This window comes from Oncorhynchus mykiss, chromosome 6, assembly GCF_013265735.2.
Source record: "Oncorhynchus mykiss isolate Arlee chromosome 6, USDA_OmykA_1.1, whole genome shotgun sequence".
In the NCBI taxonomy this organism is placed as follows: domain Eukaryota; kingdom Metazoa; phylum Chordata; class Actinopteri; order Salmoniformes; family Salmonidae; genus Oncorhynchus; species Oncorhynchus mykiss.
This window is the reverse complement of record NC_048570.1, coordinates 60,563,269-60,581,302: the sequence shown is the minus strand read 5'-3', so window position 1 is coordinate 60,581,302 and position 18,034 is coordinate 60,563,269. Positions and strand designations below refer to the sequence as shown.

General features: G+C 44.7%; 1 protein-coding gene across 2 annotated transcripts in view; it reads left to right on the top strand.

Annotated features, from left to right (window-relative positions):
* The window catches only part of LOC110526271 (T-cell immunomodulatory protein), a 112,526-nt gene that overhangs the window by 90,360 nt on the left and 4,132 nt on the right, over window positions 1-18,034 (top strand). For both annotated transcript variants that reach the window (XM_036980625.1, XM_021607083.2), the window contains 3 exons: window positions 10,973-11,097; window positions 13,819-13,901; window positions 16,903-17,020. In XM_036980625.1, the coding sequence (XP_036836520.1) occupies window positions 10,973-11,097; window positions 13,819-13,901; window positions 16,903-17,020 (326 nt within the window). The remainder of the gene's footprint in view (window positions 1-10,972; window positions 11,098-13,818; window positions 13,902-16,902; window positions 17,021-18,034) is intronic.

Below are 18,034 nucleotides of genomic sequence, written 5' to 3'. Positions count from 1 at the left end.
CCCTGTGGCTACTGTGTCACAGGGCTTCAAGCATTGGTGAACCTGCGACTCGCCGCTGCCATCTCCTTATGGTATTGAACCTTGGTTATAGTGCTGTACAGGCAGCTCCCTTCCTAGTGTTGAGGAATGGCACAGGCCCATGTGTTAGTGACTGATAATACCAAGGCGATTCCCTTCGGGTAAGTTCAGTGGTAATGATATGGTCCCGCAGGCAGGCATATCAGCGGGCCGGCATATCAGCAGTGAGTGTACAGTATTTATATGTTTTAGCATGTATTTTGCTGGTGTGAGGTCTGTATGAGTGAGGGCGCAAGAGACGTGGTGAATTTAATGTATCAGCACACGTGCTCTCAGCATGCGGGCTGGGGGAACAACCAGGGGTGTATGCAGTGTGCCAGACAGGAAGAGCGTATTAGCCATGGCGGTTAGCCTCAGTGCGCTCCGGTGTCTCTGTGGGGCGGTTCTGTGGAGGCCTGGTCTCTGTGAGGCTGCGGCTGAGGGACATACGGAGCTGGTCCTGTCAGATGATCCCTGGCTGCTTTGCCTGGCTGCTTTGCCTGGCTGCTCTGCCTGGCTGCTCTGCCTGGCTGCTCTGCCTGGCTGCTCTGCCTGGCTGCTCTGCCTGGCTGTGTATCGATCCCAGGTCCCAGGCGGTCTCCATCTCCACATCTCCAGCTGGAGCTAGTGAATCAACCAACAGAATATTAATGCTGGCTCTGCCTGCCTGGTGTGGGTGGGAGAGTTCATGTGTGTTTGTTTGTTTTTGTGTGTGCGAGCAAGCGTTACCATACGTGTTTGTTTGTGTATATGTGCATACTTGATTGACTGCGTGTGGGAGGGTAGTTAATTTACTGTCTGTGCAGTGCAGTAATGCATGTGTGCTGCCTGGTTCTCAGAGATCCAGTGCTCCATCTGAACCTCTCACCTTAGTCTCCTCAACCCTCGGGCTATTGATATAAGACCTTGGCATGCAATAGCTTACCTTTCCCCGCTGTCCTTATTCCCTATTGAAAGGAATGGAATTAGAATTCAGCTATATTAGAGATGAATATTGACCTTAAAGGAAGATTTCCACACCGTTGGTTTCTGTGCAATTTACTCTGCACAGTTAGTAAATCAGTAGGCCATATGGGTTTTAAAGGTACATCTACATGTTGTAGGTGTGGGGTAAAGCTAGTGGTGTCAGGCTTAATAAGCAGACGAGATTGATTACCCTGGACTGTTGATGGCAGGACGGGCTGTGTGTGTCGTGTTCACTGCCTGTGGGAGGACTAGTCCCTCTGGGAGAATACTGGATGAAACAAAGCAGAGGAATCGCAGTCATTCGAAAAATGACGGATGGTGAGTGAATAGTACCACTGGTACAAAACAGGAGTGTCGGTGCGCTCTCTCGATCCACCTATCTCTGCGTTCCATCCCTCTCTTTTTCTCTCCCGACGGTGCCGGGGCTTTTGGCTGGCTCATTGGAAGGGAGGAGCGGAGGGAGGAGAGGAGAAGGAGGGATGAGGAAAAAACAGCTCTATGTCGGTAGGGAACTTCGGCAGGCTCTGTTTCAATTAGGCAAATGAGGATGGTGGATTTAGGACAACGGAGAATAACACCCCCACACACCGACGCCTACACACACGATCGCTGTACTATGCTGTCGTCAATGTGAGACACACAGATTTGATGCTCTCTGTACCACACTCAGGAGTGATCAAGTCAGGTGAACAAGTCACTCTTTTATACAGATGCCCAGGTAACCAAACATACTGCACACAGGCATGCACACAGTACACACACTCTCTCACACACACACACACACACACAGCACTTGTTGGACTGGACCTGTGTCTTGTCAGGTTGAAGTCAGTGGAAGGTGTGGGAGTTAGCAGAGCTAACCAACTGGAGAGAGAGGGGGGATTATTATTGATCAGAGCTTTGTTCTGCCCATGATTCTCTCCTGTGGGTTTCTGCACTCAGGCCAGTAAATTGGTCTCAAATTCAATGCAGGATTACCCCTCCGCCTGTTCAACTCCTCCTGTTTATCTCTCTCTACAAACCACACAGCACGCTCCCTCTTTCCTTTCACTCACTCTGTATTGTTCTCTCACATATAATATATCTTTCTCTCCATCTCATTCTGTCATTCTTCTTCTCTGTAGTGTGTTAATATTGTCTCTACGTCTCCTCTTCTCTCTGTAGTGTGTTAATATTGTCTCTACGTCTCCTCTTCTCTCTGTAGTGTGTTAATATTGTCTCTACGTCTCCTCTTCTCCCTGTAGTGTGTTAATATTGTCTCTACGTCTCCTCTTCTCTCTGTAGTGTGTTAATATTGTCTCTACGTCTCCTCTTCTCTCTGTAGTGTGTTAATATTGTCTCTACGTCTCCTCTTCTCTCTGTAGTGTGTTAATATTGTCTCTACGTCTCCTCTTCTCCCTGTAGTGTGTTAATATTGTCTCTACGTCTCCTCTTCTCTCTGTAGTGTGTTAATATTGTCTCTACGTCTCCTCTTCTCTCTGTAGTGTGTTAATATTGTCTCTACGTCTCCTCTTCTCTCTGTAGTGTGTTAATATTGTCTCTACGTCTCCTCTTCTCTCTGTAGTGTGTTAATATTGTCTCTACGTCTCCTCTTCTCCCTGTAGTGTGTTAATATTGTCTCTACGTCTCCTCTTCTCTCTGTAGTGTGTTAATATTGTCTCTACGTCTCCTCTTCTCACTGTAGAGTGTGTTGTATTCCATCAGTGGTAATGGTCTCAGTCCTGATATCTGCCATGCTCCCCTAATGCATTATATCTGAATGTCTCTCAGTGGCTGCTCTGTCGCCACAGTAACCTGTAGTAGAGCACACATCTCAACTGGGAGGGAGGGAGGGAGGGAGGGAGGGAGGGAGGGAGGGAAAAAGCGTGTTGAAGTCACCTTCTATTCTGGCTACCTCTTCTCTCAACACCAGTCTTGCTCTGTCAAACCCAGATCTCAGTGTTGCTTCATTCACCATCCTGTCATTGTGTTTCTGCTGATCAGACACGGCGTGCTGGTGATCTCAACGTACACTGTGTCACCCATGGCGCCATTGGCTTTAATTCGGTCTTTTCCTCCTGCGAGAGCGCCAGTGAAAAGAGAGAGGAGTGGACAGGTGCCTCCACTTATCTTCTCCACTACAGACACACGCTTCTCCCCACAAATCAACGTCCCGAATCTGCCGTCTGCGTTGTGGGGGCGCTGAGGGCCCCCTCTCCTCTCCCAGGCTTAGCCGTGGCTCAGTGTGTACCACTTCATTTCTCAAACAGCCTTTATCCCCCAGGCCCTGCCACCGCAATGTCCACAAACCGCCACTATGTGTCCTTTCCGTCCCTCCCATTTCTGTGGAAGTGCCCAATCAGGGGAGAGAGTGGTTTCTATAGCGACGAATGTTGAGAATCTCTCCACAAACAGGTTGCCGAAGATGATCTAGGGCCTTGGGAAGATGTGTGAGAGGGTGAGGCTTTGTGTGTCTCACTGTGTGAAACCTAATCAAGATTTGATGTAGTGAGTGTGAGTTCTTTATATGCTGGTGCTAAAAGATCTACTGGTGACGATGGTCACTGTTTGAGATGATGTTTCATAAGATCATTTTTCCACCATAATTTGCAAATAAATTCATAAAAAATCCTACAATGTGATTTTCTGCATTTATTTTTCTAATTTTGTCTGTCATAGTTGAAGTGTACCTATGATGAAAATTACAGGCCTCTCTCATCTTTTTAAGTGGGAGAACTTGCACAATTGGTGGCTGACTAAATACTTTTTTGCCCCACTGTATATGTATGTTCAAATAAAAGTGTTGATTCAGTATTGTTCATTTCTCATCGATTCACAGCCTACTTTGCCAAACGGGTGATGATTTAACAAGAGCATTCGGGAAAAAGCACTGTCGTTGCACCAACGTGTACCTAACCATTAACATCAATACCTTTATTAAAATCAATACACAAGTATATATTTTTAAACCTGCATATTTAGCTAAATATGCAGGTTTAAAAATATATACTTGTGTATTGATTTTAATATTTAGCTAAATATGCAGGTTTAAAAATATATACTTGTGTATTGATTTTAATAAAGGCATTGATGTTAATGGTTAGGTACGACAGTGCTTTTTCGCAAATGCTCTTGTTAAATCATCACCCGTTTGGCAAAGTAGGCTGTGATTCGATGAGAAATTAACAGGCACCGCATCGATTATATGCAACGCAGGATAAGCTAGATAACTACACATGGTTGATGATATTACTAGTTTAACTAGTGATTATGTTAAGATTGATTGTTTTTTTATAAGATAAGTTTAATGCTAGCTAGCAACTTACCTTGGCTCCTTGCTGCACTCGCATAACAGGTAGTCAGCCTGCCACTCAGTCTCCTCGTGGAGTGCAATGTAATCGGCCATAATCGGTGTCCAAAAATGCAGATTACCGATTGTCATGAAAACTTGAAATCGGACCTAATTAATCGGCCATTCCGATTACCCGGTCGACCTCTAGTCACTTTTGCTACAATTCTAATGCTGATCTCCATTAGAGTTTGCCTGATGGTGTCTGTTGCAATATAATGATGTTGCCGTCCCATTGTTTACCACTCTCCATGTGTTATATTTGTGTTGTATCATTCCTCTGTGACCAGTGAAGGTCAAAAGCCTGCAGCGTGTTTTTGTGTGATATGCGCATGTGTTTTTGCGTGTGCGTGTGGGACGGTTGGCCGTGGAGGCCCGTGTAGAGAGCTCGTCTCTTCTACCGCTGGTGTCTCTGAGGGAGTGGAGGGACTAAAGTGTCTTGAATACGACTGTCTTGAATACGACTGTGCTGGAGTCACACTCTGTGACATAATTCAGGAGCTGAGGCATCTCTTCATCCCTCTACTCACTGAGCGAGAGTCCTACTCTAAATAATGCACTGTACGTTAACAGGTGTGCCTCAGAGCCATACCTCCACCACTGTTGCCCAGCCCTGCATCGGGGGGGGGGCAACAGTGTGTTTCAACTCTCAGCCTCGCACACCTGTCTCTTCTCTCCTCTACCATTGGGCTTCAGTGCCTCTCTTCTGTCTCTGAGACTCGGTGAGGAACATTGCAAGTTGCCATTGTTCGTGTGTATGTCATTTTTGAGGGTTAGGTAGATATCCTCTCGTAGGAGTGCTCCCTGACTCACCAGAGCAGCATTGGAAGTGAGTGGCTGGGCAGGAGACTGCAGAGTAGCTTTTCCGTCCCTTATGTTGTGAAGCTGGCAAAGTTCCTCACCTCTTCCTCTCCACTGGATATCCACTCTCCATCTCTCTCTGTGACACAGGAGAGCAAGCACTGCAAGCTGTATGTTCTGAGTCAGGCTTTTGATGCTGGGGGGGGTCTATTTGGCTCACAATCTGTGTGTGTTGTGTGTGCGCACATTGTACTCGCCCATGTTTCTGAATGAACTTTTGGAGCTGAGGAGTCCTGACTCGTTGGGTGTGATGATGTGTTCTGCTCTGTTTCCCACACAGATAAAACCTGTAGGGTGTTTGGGTGTTTTTATTTGTATTCATTTCACCTTTATTTAACCAGGTAGGCTAGTTGAGAACAAGTTCCCATTTGCAACTGCGACCTGGCCAAGATAAAGCAAAGCAGTGTGACACAGACAACAACACAGAGTACTTTTCAACATGCTTGAGACTCCTCACACCCAGATTGGAGAGAGCCTGATAAGTGAATTTGATAAGCTGTGGAAGCGTAAGGTTCCTTGAGTAAGCCTGCTCTTTGGGAGCTGTTTGGCTGGCTGACCGCTCTGAATCTGTTTTGCGGCCGGGGGGGGGGGCTGTCAGTCATGTGCTGCAGGCTGGAGCGCTCCGCCAAGGTCTGTCTGTGTGCTCCACGGCCGCGCTGCAGGGAGATAGGACTCCAGGCTGTAGCCCACAGCAACTAGCCAGAACCCCAGCCACAGGCCTTCATCCAGCCAGGACAACCAGCACCCCCCTCCCATTTCAGTGCATGGCCTCTCTCCAACCAAGCTCCCCACCTGCAGAGTGGCAGTCCCTAAGCCAGCTTTCTCTCTGAGTGACACATCCTCCAGCCAGCGTCCCCAGCAGCACTGTGACATTTCCCCCCTACTGTCTCCATTCGCAACATGACACATCCTTTAGTTAACAACAGCCTGTCACTAGGGTAGCTGGTTAACCCCAAAATGTCTGTCGTCTACCATCCTCTCCTCCAGACCTAACACATACTTCCTAAGAGATTGTGGTTACATAAGCTGGGCGTGCACTAGACAATTTTGGCCCCGGTTTTAGGGTTGGGGTATGTTTTTGAGATTGGTGATCATCAGCAATAGCCAATGAGAGCTCGCCAGAGAAGAAGCCAGTGAGATGATGACGTAGTATCACATCACCCAGAATGTGTACTCTCCTGCAGGAGCCATGACTACTACTAGCCTACTTGTCTTTAACCAAAGCCAAAGTGTCAAATCATTACAGCTCGGAAGTTAAAAAGCAATGTTACTCAATTCAAAATGTATTGGCTCGATATTTCAACTCTGTATGGCAAGCGGGAATCTCTGAGTGAAAACATTTATGCGGCTGCTTTGAGCCACAGCTCGTTCTTGCCAAGTTAACAATTTAATCACATCAAGTGAAGAATCGTGTGGTGTGTGACCCCGTCTGTGCCACATTGTTTAGTATGCTCACCACTACGCTGGCAAGACGACAACAAAAACGTCAGGAAAGACGGTTGTTTAAAAGGATTTTGAAAGTCGTGGGGTGTTCGCCCGGCATTAGTCTGAGCTTGAATGGAGAAACGAGAGCGAGGGATGTGCATGTGTGTTTCTTAGTTTCAAAATGATTACCTTGACTAAACAGAGATGACCTTCCTGAGCTTGCTCTGGAATCCAGTTAGATGGAGAAGCTGCAGTGCGTGTGTTTGAGACGAACAGTTCACACGGGGACAAGTGAGAGCTCACACGCTTTCTGCTGACTATTGGGTGCATGTGTGTGTCTGAACCTATGGTCCTATGCCTGACAGTATAGAGAAAGACCCTTGGGTTCGGGTCATGGTAGCCCAGTGAGAACAGGGTCTCCCAAACTCAGTCCCCCCCTCCCCCCAGTGTAAGTCTTCTCATTAGTGAACAATGCCAAAACTGCAATGCTTTCCTCAGCTCTACTGCCAGAAAGTAGAGCCAGGACAGTTGCCCAGACTTCAAAATCCATCTGAATGTACATGGATGAAGTCATTAGCTTTCCTTTGTCCTTTCTCCAGTGCGGTAACACCTCTAAACTGCTTTCACAGAGCCATTTTCTTTTCTTTTTAATAGCGTGATTAACCCGTCTCTCCCCGCTGAGTGACTTTTCTGTCGTCTTCTGATGAACTGTACATGTAAGGAAGGGTCTTGGATGCCCCCAGGTCAGAACATAATGAAACTGCACCTCATTCCCCACCACACATGCATAACAAAGAGTCACTAGTGAGTGTCCAGAGAGGACTAAATTGATTGCAGACATGACATATACACTGAGTGTTCAAAACATTAGGAACACTTTCCTAATATTGAGTTGCACCCCCTTTTGCCCTCAGAACAGCCTCAGTTCGTCGGGGCATGGACCTTACAAGGTTTCAAAAGCGTTCCACAGGAATGCTGACTCCAATGCTTTACACAATGGTGTCAAGTTGGCTGGATGTCTTTTGGGTGGTGGATCATTCTTGATCCACACAGGAAACTGTTGAGCATGAAAGTTCTTGACACACTCAAACCGGTGCGCCTAGCACCTACTACCATACCTCGTTCAAAGGCACTTAAATATTTTTTCATACCCATTCACCCTCTGAGTGGAACACATACACAATCCATGTCACAAGGCTTTAAAATCCTTCTCTAACCTGTCCCTTCATCTACACCACTGGTCACCAACTGGTCGATTGCAATCGACTGGTCGATCTCCAAGGCATTCTCCTAGTCAATCACCAAACATTTCTGTAAAAAAAAAAAAAATTAAAGCCTTGTGTTCCTTTTTTAAAATTCACTTTTTGCCGTAGGTGCATTTGATTCAGCAGCCCTGACGGCTGAAATAATGCAGTTCGGCTTGAGTTTCGCCATCAGCTGGAAGACTGTGTCCCCTTTTCTCAGCGGAGGGACGGTGAGTTGGGTGAGAGGCAGCCTAACTGCTGCTCCCTCCCTCCCCTCAGACTAACCATCAGACGCAGGCCATCCAGTAAAAAAAATACAAGATTTATTACTTGTGTAATGATATACCTACTTTTTTTTGTGTCTAAATAGAATTTAAAAATGGTCTGAGAAGTACAGCATTGGCAGGGCAATTCAAGCATAGCCAATATGCAGTTATCATTTATTGGGCCTATAGCTTACTGGACAAACCTGCACAAATTGGTTAATGTTACATAGGCTTACGTTTTTTTAAAGCAATGTAAAAAAATATATTTTAAATATCTGAGCAGTAGATCTAGGCTTGCATTTTGAGAAAGCGCAACTCAATATTAGGAAGGTGTTCCTAATGTTTTGAACACTCTGTGCATATGTCATGTCTGCAATCAGTGTGACCACTGATCTACACTGATTGACGTGGATTTAATAGGTGACCTCAATGAGGGATCATAGCATTCACCTGGTCAGTCTGTGTCATGGAAAGAGCAAGTGTTTTTACCCTCGGTGTATGCGTCAGAGTCAATACCCTGCTATTCTATCACAAAACTAATGAGAGGGATCGATGTCACATACACACACTCCAAGATCTCAGCGTGACGTCCATATTGGCAGTTAGCCTACTGGTTTAACTAGCACTGCGAAGTGGACTTCCAATCAGTGTCACTAGAATGGACAAGCCACTTTATTAACATAAATGTATACAGTACCACCTGTAATGACAGATTCTGACTTTCTCAGCTTTCTTTGTCCCCTGCAAACTTTTTTTTTTAATGATAGCCCTTATTTTAAAAAGGTGAGCGTGATTGAAGCAATTACGTTGGCTTTTACAGCAACTGCTCTGAAGCTGCTCAGTATAACCTGCTCCGTCGTCGCAGGAACAGGGCTCCAAGCAGGGTCATGCTTTCATTTCAGAGGAGATGGTCTAGTTGGTCCTCATTTCGAACTGTTACATTGGAGATTCGTGGAAGCCAATATATAGATTCTCTCAAGATGGAGTTATACTTGCGCTTTACTTGTAGACAGGCAATCAACCCCAAGCTTTTAGGCTCTGTACTTAGAGTACTGGTCAAAAGTTTGGATACACCTACTCATTCAAGGGTTTTTATTTATTTATTTTGACTATTTTCTACATTGTAGAATAATCAAAACTATGAAATAACACATATGGAATCAAGTAGTAACCAAAAAATGTGTTAAACAAATCAAAATATATTTTGGATTTTAGATTCTTCAAAGTAGCCACCCTTTGCATTGATGACATCTTTGCACACTCTTGGCTTTCTCTGAACCAGCTTCACAAGGAATGCATTTCCAACAGTCTTGAAGGAGTTCCCACAAATTCTGAGCACTTGTTGGCTGCTTTCCCTTCACTATGCGGACCAACTCATCCCAACCCATATTAATTGCATTGAGGTCGGGTGATTGTGCAGGCCAGGTTATCTGATGCAGCACTCCATCACTCTCCTTACACAGCCTGTATGTGTGTTTTGGGTCATTGTCCTGTTGAAAAACAAATTATAGTCCAACTAAGCACAAACCAGATGGGATGGCGTATCGCTGCAGATTGCTGTGGTAGCCATGCTGGTTAAGTCTCACAAAGACACAGTGGTTGGAACCAAAACATCTCAAATTTGGACTCATGAGACCAAAGGACAGATTTTCACTGGTCTAATGTCCATTGCTCGTGTTTCTTAGCCTAAGCAATTATCTTCTTCTTGTTGGTGTCCTTTAGTAGGCCTGATTCACGCAGACTCCTCTGAACAACAGATGTTGAGATGTGTCTGTTGCATGAACTCAGTGAAGCATTTATTTGGGCCACAATTTATGAGGCTGGTAACTCTAATGAACTTATCCTCTGCAGCATCGGTAACTTTGGGTCTTCCTTTCCTGTGACGGTCCTCATGAGAGCCAGTTTCATAATAGCACTTGATGGTTTTTGCGACTGCACTTGAAGAAACTTTCAAAGTTCTTGAAATGTTCCGTACTGACCTTCATGTCTTAACGTAATGATGGACTGTAGTTTCTCTTTGATTATTTGAGCTGTTCTTGCCATAATATGGACTTGTTCTTTTACCAAATAGGGATATCTTCTGTATACCACCCCTACCTTGTCACAACACAACTGGCTCAAAGGCATTAAGAAGGAAATAAATTCCACAAATTAACTTTGAACAAGGCACACCTGTTAATTGACATGCATTCCAGGTGACTACCTCATGAAGCTGGTTGAGATAATGCCAAGAGTGTGCAAAGCTGTCATCAAGGCAAAGGCAAACTTTGAAGAATACATTTTGATTTGTTTTTAACTTTTTTTGTGTAATTTCTTAGTTTTGATGTCTTCACTATTATTCTACAATGTAGAAAATAGTAAAATAAAGAAAAACCCTTGAATGAGTAGGTGTTCTAAAACTTTTGACTGGTACTGTATATGTGTAGATAATAGCCAGGCAGAACACTCTGTTTTATTTTATGTGGCCTGAATATCCTACTATAATCAGTCATTGAAGCTTTTCCTTGCTGCACATTTAAATGTAAAAACATGCTTCCATCTGAGTGTAGGTCCAGACCAGCCATGCAGTCCATCCACATTTATCCTGATTTGTTGCCAGGGTGCTCTCTCTGATTACCATAAAGCGGGTGATTTACGTCGGCTGCGCTTGGCAGGGCCTGAGCGTGAGCCAGTGGCGAGGACACGGTGTTGTAGGGGGTGGTAGATGCCTCTGGACTGGGCGATGGTAGGAATAGGGATGGTCTGATTTGTGTCTTTTATGAGGCTTGTTTATGGGTCTGAATGGTTCTCATGGCTCCATTTTTTGTTTTTTCCCCTCCATGCAGCCGGCCAGCTGAGCCAGTCGGCCCACCTCTCCCTGCAGTTGCCTTACACCGTTCTGGGCCTGGGGCGCAGCGCCAACTTCCTGGACCACCTGTACGTGGGTATCCCCCGGCCCCTCGGGGACAAGGTACAGTATGGTGCGCTGCAGCACAGGGGGAGGGGAGCGGAGAGGAGGAACATGCCAGACAAAGCATAGACAGGACAGGATGCAGTAGGTCTAATTACTACGGCATAAAACTGATACTGTTTCTAGTCACTGTAACCATGTGGAGAACACGCCCAGAGCCACTGATACTGACAATAACTCTACTGCAGGTTGATGTAAGTGTTGTAAACGTTTCTTCCTGTTGCAATATGATAAGTAGATGATCCATTATGCAGTAAATAATTCATTATCTTCTTCGTTTCACCCACTTTTGTGCTACCTCAAACATTGGCATGTGGTTTGGGTTCGTGGGGAGCCAACAGCCTTCTGTCTCTCGTATCGCAGGCCGTTTGAAATGCTGTTTGTTGGTTCCTCGATAGATCCCCCTGCGCGGCTCCGTTGAATTTGAGAGGCTGGCTCCCGTTCCTCACCTGTCAAAGAATAGAACAGAGGTCTTCATCATAGCGGATTTGCATTGCAAATTTCTGCCCATACCTCACTACCTTGGGAGCGAAGCTCGTACAGAGTAAAGCATCTGAAGTAACGCAACGTGCTTTTTTTCTCGCTCGCACCCTTTGAGTTATGCAATAAAAATGTTCCACTAAGGTTCACATTTCCCCACACACCAGTTAATAAAATCTTTATAATGCTTTGTATTATGCTAACCACTTTTTACATTCAGGGGGTATATGAAAACGGTGTCTTCAGTGCTACAGACACGTATAAAAGAGTATAAAAAACATTAAGGACACCTGCTCTTTCCATGACATAGACTGACCAGGTGAACCCAGGTGAAATCTATTATCCTTTATTGATGTCACTCGTTAAATCCATTTCAATCAGTGTAGATGAAGGGGAGGAGACGGGTTAAATAAGGATTTTTAAGCCTTGATAAATTTGAGATGTGGATTGTGTATGTGTGCCATTCAGAGGGTGAAAGGGCAAGACAAAAAATGTAAATGCCTTTGAACGGGGTATGGTAGTAGGTGCCCGGTGCACCAGGTTTGTCTCAAGAACTGCAACGCTGCTGGGTTTTTCATGCTCAACTGTTTCCTGTGTGTATCAAGAATTGTCCACCACCCAAAGGACATCCAGCCAACTTGATACAACTGTGGGAAGCATTGGAGTCAACGTGCATCCCTGTGGAAAGCTGTGGAATGCTGTGGAATGGGGGGAGTGCGCACAACACAATATTAGGAACGTGTTAGGAACGTGTTCCTAAAATGTTTACACTCAGTGTACACATTTAATGAACAGCTGTGTCTATCTGGCTGTCTCTGTGAGTTTGGGGAGGATAGTTTCTATCTGTCTCTCTCAGGTCTATCTTCAACCCTCCCTCACAGGGGAAAACATTCAGGAGGCCTGTGAGGGTTTGGGAGAGATAAAGAGAGGAAGGAGAGAGGAAAGAGAGGGGAGAGGAGGGAGAGACAGAGAGAGGAAGGGAGTGTGTTCTACTTCTACTCTCCTCCTGCACACTCGTCTCAATCCCATGAGGATCCTTTCCTCTGCGCACAAGGTTTTTCAAGATTCCCGCTCTGCTATCGCCTCCCCAAAACCCCCACTTCACTCCCAACTTCAGACCCAGCGCTCTCCTTTGAAACACTCTCTGAAAACCCAGAAACGCTTTCCTCTTAAACACAGACGTCTTCTCTTAGCCAAAGCGCCAGAAGCGCAGCCTGTCACTGTCTCTCACTGCCGTTCTGCATAAACCACAATGCATTGAGGAGGAAAATGTCAGCGTTAGCTTAGTAGGTTAAGCACTGCAACTTCTAATGAACTAGCACACTGTTCACAATGCACTGACACGATAAGGTGACTCATTCAGTTCATCATTATTCTCCTTAACCTATTTTACCTCAAACACTAGCAATTAGTGAATCTAAATCCCTGAATCTGCAGCTCTGATTCACTTTGAGTCTTTGCCTTACATAGTATTTGAATCTGTGAGCTATGTAGGTATGTCATTCACTTTAATTGACATTTCTCAGTGTCAGGAAGGAGTCATATGCATGGCTTCCAAACGCACACAACCCTCGGCATTGTAACAATACTCCAGCTAATGGGACTGTAGGAAGTAGGCTGACACACCAGGGGGATACTTCAGCAGACATCAGTTATTTAATTGACTAGACTGTCTGTCTTAAATGCATGCCTTTAAATAGCTCAGGTATAGGTAGCTGAAAACCCTGGGCTCTCATTAGGGTGGCTCTGAGTCAACGAGGATGCAAAGTACGCCGTCACACACTGCATGTGCGTCGGCATGCATCTGCGCGTGTGAGCGAGCAAGTGTGTTTCCCTTATCCCTTAATGTTGCCAAATGATAGATGTGTTGTCGGAAATGAGTCTCTCTTGTCTAGAGGACACTGTGAGAAAGGTGAATTTAATGTTTGCTGGTGATTTGCCATCCAGTAACAACTTGAAGAGGGGAATTTACCTTTAATTAATACAGAAACGGGCTTTGAAAAGCTTTTGAGCTTGAACTTCTAATAATAAAGTTCCTTAAACTCTGAACTAGAGTGCAAATTGTAGTGCAGTACTGTACAGGAAATGACTCGGGCCCTACATCGTATGTGCACTGAGAAGTGTGTGATATATTGCCTGCATTGTGTTACCTTTGAACTAGAGTTGTTCCATTATTGCCTTCCCCTTCATTCTGCCTCCCTGAGGCTCTAATAACATTGTTTCTCTGTTTCTGCCTTGCAGGATGTGAGGAAGCAGGAGTGGACAGCCATCATCCCCAACTCGCAGCTCATAGTCATTCCATACCCACACAACGAGCCCCGCAGGTACACACACACATACACACACACACACACACACACACACATAAATCTGTACATGGACGCCCACAAACATGCTCAGGCCATGTTTCAATGTTTTTCTGTTTCATTCACATGTAGTCCTACCCCCATGAGTGCCAGCAGATGGCAGAACCCCCTTTTCCATATGGCCAGCTAAAACATTCTCTCACCAACACATGGAACACACACACTCTGACAAATGCTAGCACTTGCATATACAGTACCTTCGGAAACGATTCAGACCCCTTGACTTATTCTAAAATTGATTAAGAAAAAACAATTCCCTCAATCTACACACAATACCCCATAATGACAAAGCAAAAACAGATTTTTAGAAATGTTTGCAAATGTATTAAAAATAAAAAAAACTGCAATGCCTTATTTACATAAGTATTCAGACCCTTTCCTATGAGATTCAAAATTGAGCTCAGGTGCATCCTGTTTCCATTGATCATCCTTGAGATGTTTCTGTAACTTGATTGGAGTCCACCTGCGTTAAAATCAATTGATTGGACATAATTTGGAAAGGCGTACACCTTTCTAGATAATGTCCGACAGTTGACAGTGCATGTCAGAGCAAAAACCAAGGCATGAGGAAAGAATTGCCCGTAGAGCTCCGAGACAGGATTGTGTTGAGGCACAGATCTGGGGAAGGATACCAAAACTTGAAAATAGATGTGCAGCAACGCTCCCCATCTAACCTGACAGAGTTTGAGAAGATCTGCAGAGAAGAATTGGAGAAACATCTGAAATACAGGCGTGCCAAGCTTGTAATGTCACAGCCAAGAAGACTCGAGGCTGTAATCGCTGCCAAAGGTGCTTCAACAAAGTACTGTGTAAAGGGTCTGAATATTTAGGTAAATGTTATATTTCAGTTTTTTATTTCTCAAACATTTGCAAAAACCTGTTTTTGCCTTGTCATTATGGGGTATTGTGTGTAGATTAAAAAATATTTCATCCATTTTAAAATAAGGCTGTAAGGTAACAAAGTGTGGAAAAAGTCAAGGGGTCTGAATACTTTCCGAATGCACTGTATATAGCTACTACACTGACTTATTACTCATAAAAACACACCCACATTATGTAGACGCATACATCGTGTAGTGTTCATACATTACAGTGACTGCTCAGTGTATATCTGTGTAAAGAAGGTGTCTTCAGTCTCATTATGCCTATGGGCATAGGTTCACGCAACATATGGTGGCTCATTTTGTGTCCTGCATTGCCATTGGTAGTTTTTGTTTTCACCACTAATATGTAATGTGTTTATTAGTTCTGATAGAATGTCTTAATGAAGTTATTTTGATTAATATTTGAGCAGATGTATTGTTCTTCAGCCATTTATTGTAGTATAATATCGTATCTCCACAATCTGGGTCTGTTCTTGTTTTTAGTCAAACCATTCAAACGAACTCTCCGTTCTCTTCGATAGTCACAAAAATATGTGGATCTAAAGACAGGAAATGCGCTTGTCATTTTTAGTTTTTTGATCTTTTTAATTTAAATGGTTCGTCTCTGACAGTGATGTAGAGTTTCTCGATTCATTTTGACCTAATATGACATAAAGTCATATTTTGTGATTACAGAAACCTTGTCAAATAACATCTCTGATCAAGCAAAATATGCTAAATCAAATCAAAATCAAATCAAATGTATTTATATAGCCCTTCGTACATCAGCTGATATCTCAGTGCTGTACAGAAACCAAGCCTAAAACCCCAAACAGCAAGCAATGCAGGTGTAGAAGCACGGTGGCTAGGAAAAACTCCCTAGAAAGGCCAAAACCTAGGAAGAAACCTAGAGAGGAACCAGGCTATGTGGGGTGGCCAATCCTCTTCTGGCTGTGCCGGGTGGAGTTTATAACAGAACATGGCCAAGATGTTCAAATGTTCATAAATGACCAGCATGGTCCAACCCAGACAGGAAGATCGCATCAGTGACTCAACCCACTCAAGTGACGCACCCCTCCCAGGGACGGTATGAAAGAACCCCAGTAAGCCAGTGACTCAGCCCCTGTAATAGGGTTAGAGGCAGAGAATCCCAGTGGAAAGAGGGGAACTGGCCAGGCAGAGACAGCAAGGGCGGTTCGTTGCTCCAGAGCCTTTCCGTTCACCTTCCCACTCCTGGGCCAGACTACACTCAATCATATGACCCAATGAAGAGATGAGTCTTCAGTAAAGACTTAAAGGTTGAGACCGAGTTTACGTCTCTTACATGGGTAGGCAGACCATTCCATAAAAATTGAGCTCTATAGGAGAAAGCCCTGCCTCCAGCTGTTTGCTTAGAAATTCTAGGGACAATTAGGAGGCCTGCGTCTTGTGACCGTAGCGTACGTGTAGGTATGTACAGCAGGACCAAATCAGAGAGATAGGTAGGAGCAAGCCCATGTAATGCTTTGTAGGTTAACAGTAAAACCTTGAAATCAGCCCTTGCCTTGACAGGAATTCAGTGTAGGGAGGCTAGCACTGGAGTAATATGATCAAATGTTTTGGTTCTAGTCAGGATTCTAGCAGCCGTATTTAGCACTAACTGAAGTTTATTTAGTGCTTTATCCGGGTAGCCGGAAAGTAGAGCATTGCAGTTGTCTAACCTAGAAGTGAAAAGCATGGATTAATTTGTCTGCATCATTTTTGGACAGAAAGTTTCAGATTTTTGCAATGTTACGTAGATGGAAAAAAGCTGCCCTTGAAATGGTCTTGATATGTTCTTCAAAAGAGAGATCAGGGTCCAGAGTAACGCCGAGATCCTTCACAGTTTTATTCAACAGAAGATCTCTTTGTTTCTTGGGACCTAGAACAAGCATCTCTGTTTTGTCTGAGTTTAAAAGTAGAAAGTTTGCAGCCATCCACATAAATGTCCTTAATATAGCACGTTGACTCTTACCTTCTGATAGGGTTGGGAAAAGACGAGACACCTTTTTGTAGGAGTTTTATGTTGTGTAGTAGTTGATACGCTTTTCCTTTCTCCTACCTGTTCCCTCTTTTAGTTGGAGTGCGAAGTTGTATCTGACCCCCAGTAACATAGTCCTACTGACTGCCATCGCGCTGATCGGCGTGTGTGTTTTCATCCTGGTCATCATTGGCATCCTCCACTGGCAGGAGAAGGTAAGAACAGAATGACACAAATACATCTTGCACCGTTTATCATCGTCATTACCATCATTACTGTTTTAATCGACAATAATGAGCACCATCAACTTCATCTCTTCTCCTTCATTTTTAGTTGTACTGTCTTGTCATTTTTCCTCTTCTCCCTTGCATTCCTCCTCACTATCCTCTCCTCCTCCTCCTCTTAATAGTCTGAGCCAAAGCCGGTTATGTTCTGTTCAGAGCAGTGTGTGTCCTCTCTCATCCTCCCCACCATTGCCAGTCCATAGTATTTGGTGGGGGTCTTCTCTTCTCCTGGCCCTGTGGCGCTGCTGGGGAGCTCTGGTGCTGGTCCAGAGAGCAGGAGACCCGCTGTGGGCAAAGGGTTCACTCAGAGAGGAACAGATGGGTCAGAACCAGCAGATGGGCCCTGTCCTCTAACCTCCCACAGAGATCCAGCACGGCTGTTAGAGGGCCATAACCACTGAGGACGCTCGGCTGTAATTGCTTTGTTCTGCCCCTTCAGCATATCAAATCTTTTGTTCATTATCCCTGTAAATATGTCCTCCAGGGAGTGTGTGTGTGTGTTGGTTGTCTTGTTACATTCCTGTGGGTGTTTGTGAATTTTACATTGAGTGTTTAGGTAATCATATATGGTTTAAATTTTGCAAACTTGTGAGAATTTGCATGTGTTTGCATGCAACTATTGCCGACATGCGTGTGTGGTCTGTGTCCAGCCTGCCGTGCAAACACTCTGAGCGATTCATCCCCATCCCAGTGCAGCCGTGGCTGGTCTGTTTCTCCACCAAGCGAGGCCGGGCGATGTTGGCGTCTTCTCAAAGCCATCTGCTGTGGGTGCCTGATTATGCACGCAGGAAGCCATAATTGCTCTCTGCTTAGGGAACTGTTCCGGGAACACTAGCTTCATTGGAGTTGACACTGCATTAAAATAACATTTGACTCTATATCTGAGGAACTGAGCCCAGCAATTATATTTCATCAGAAAGAGAGGTAGAGACATGTCTCATTGTC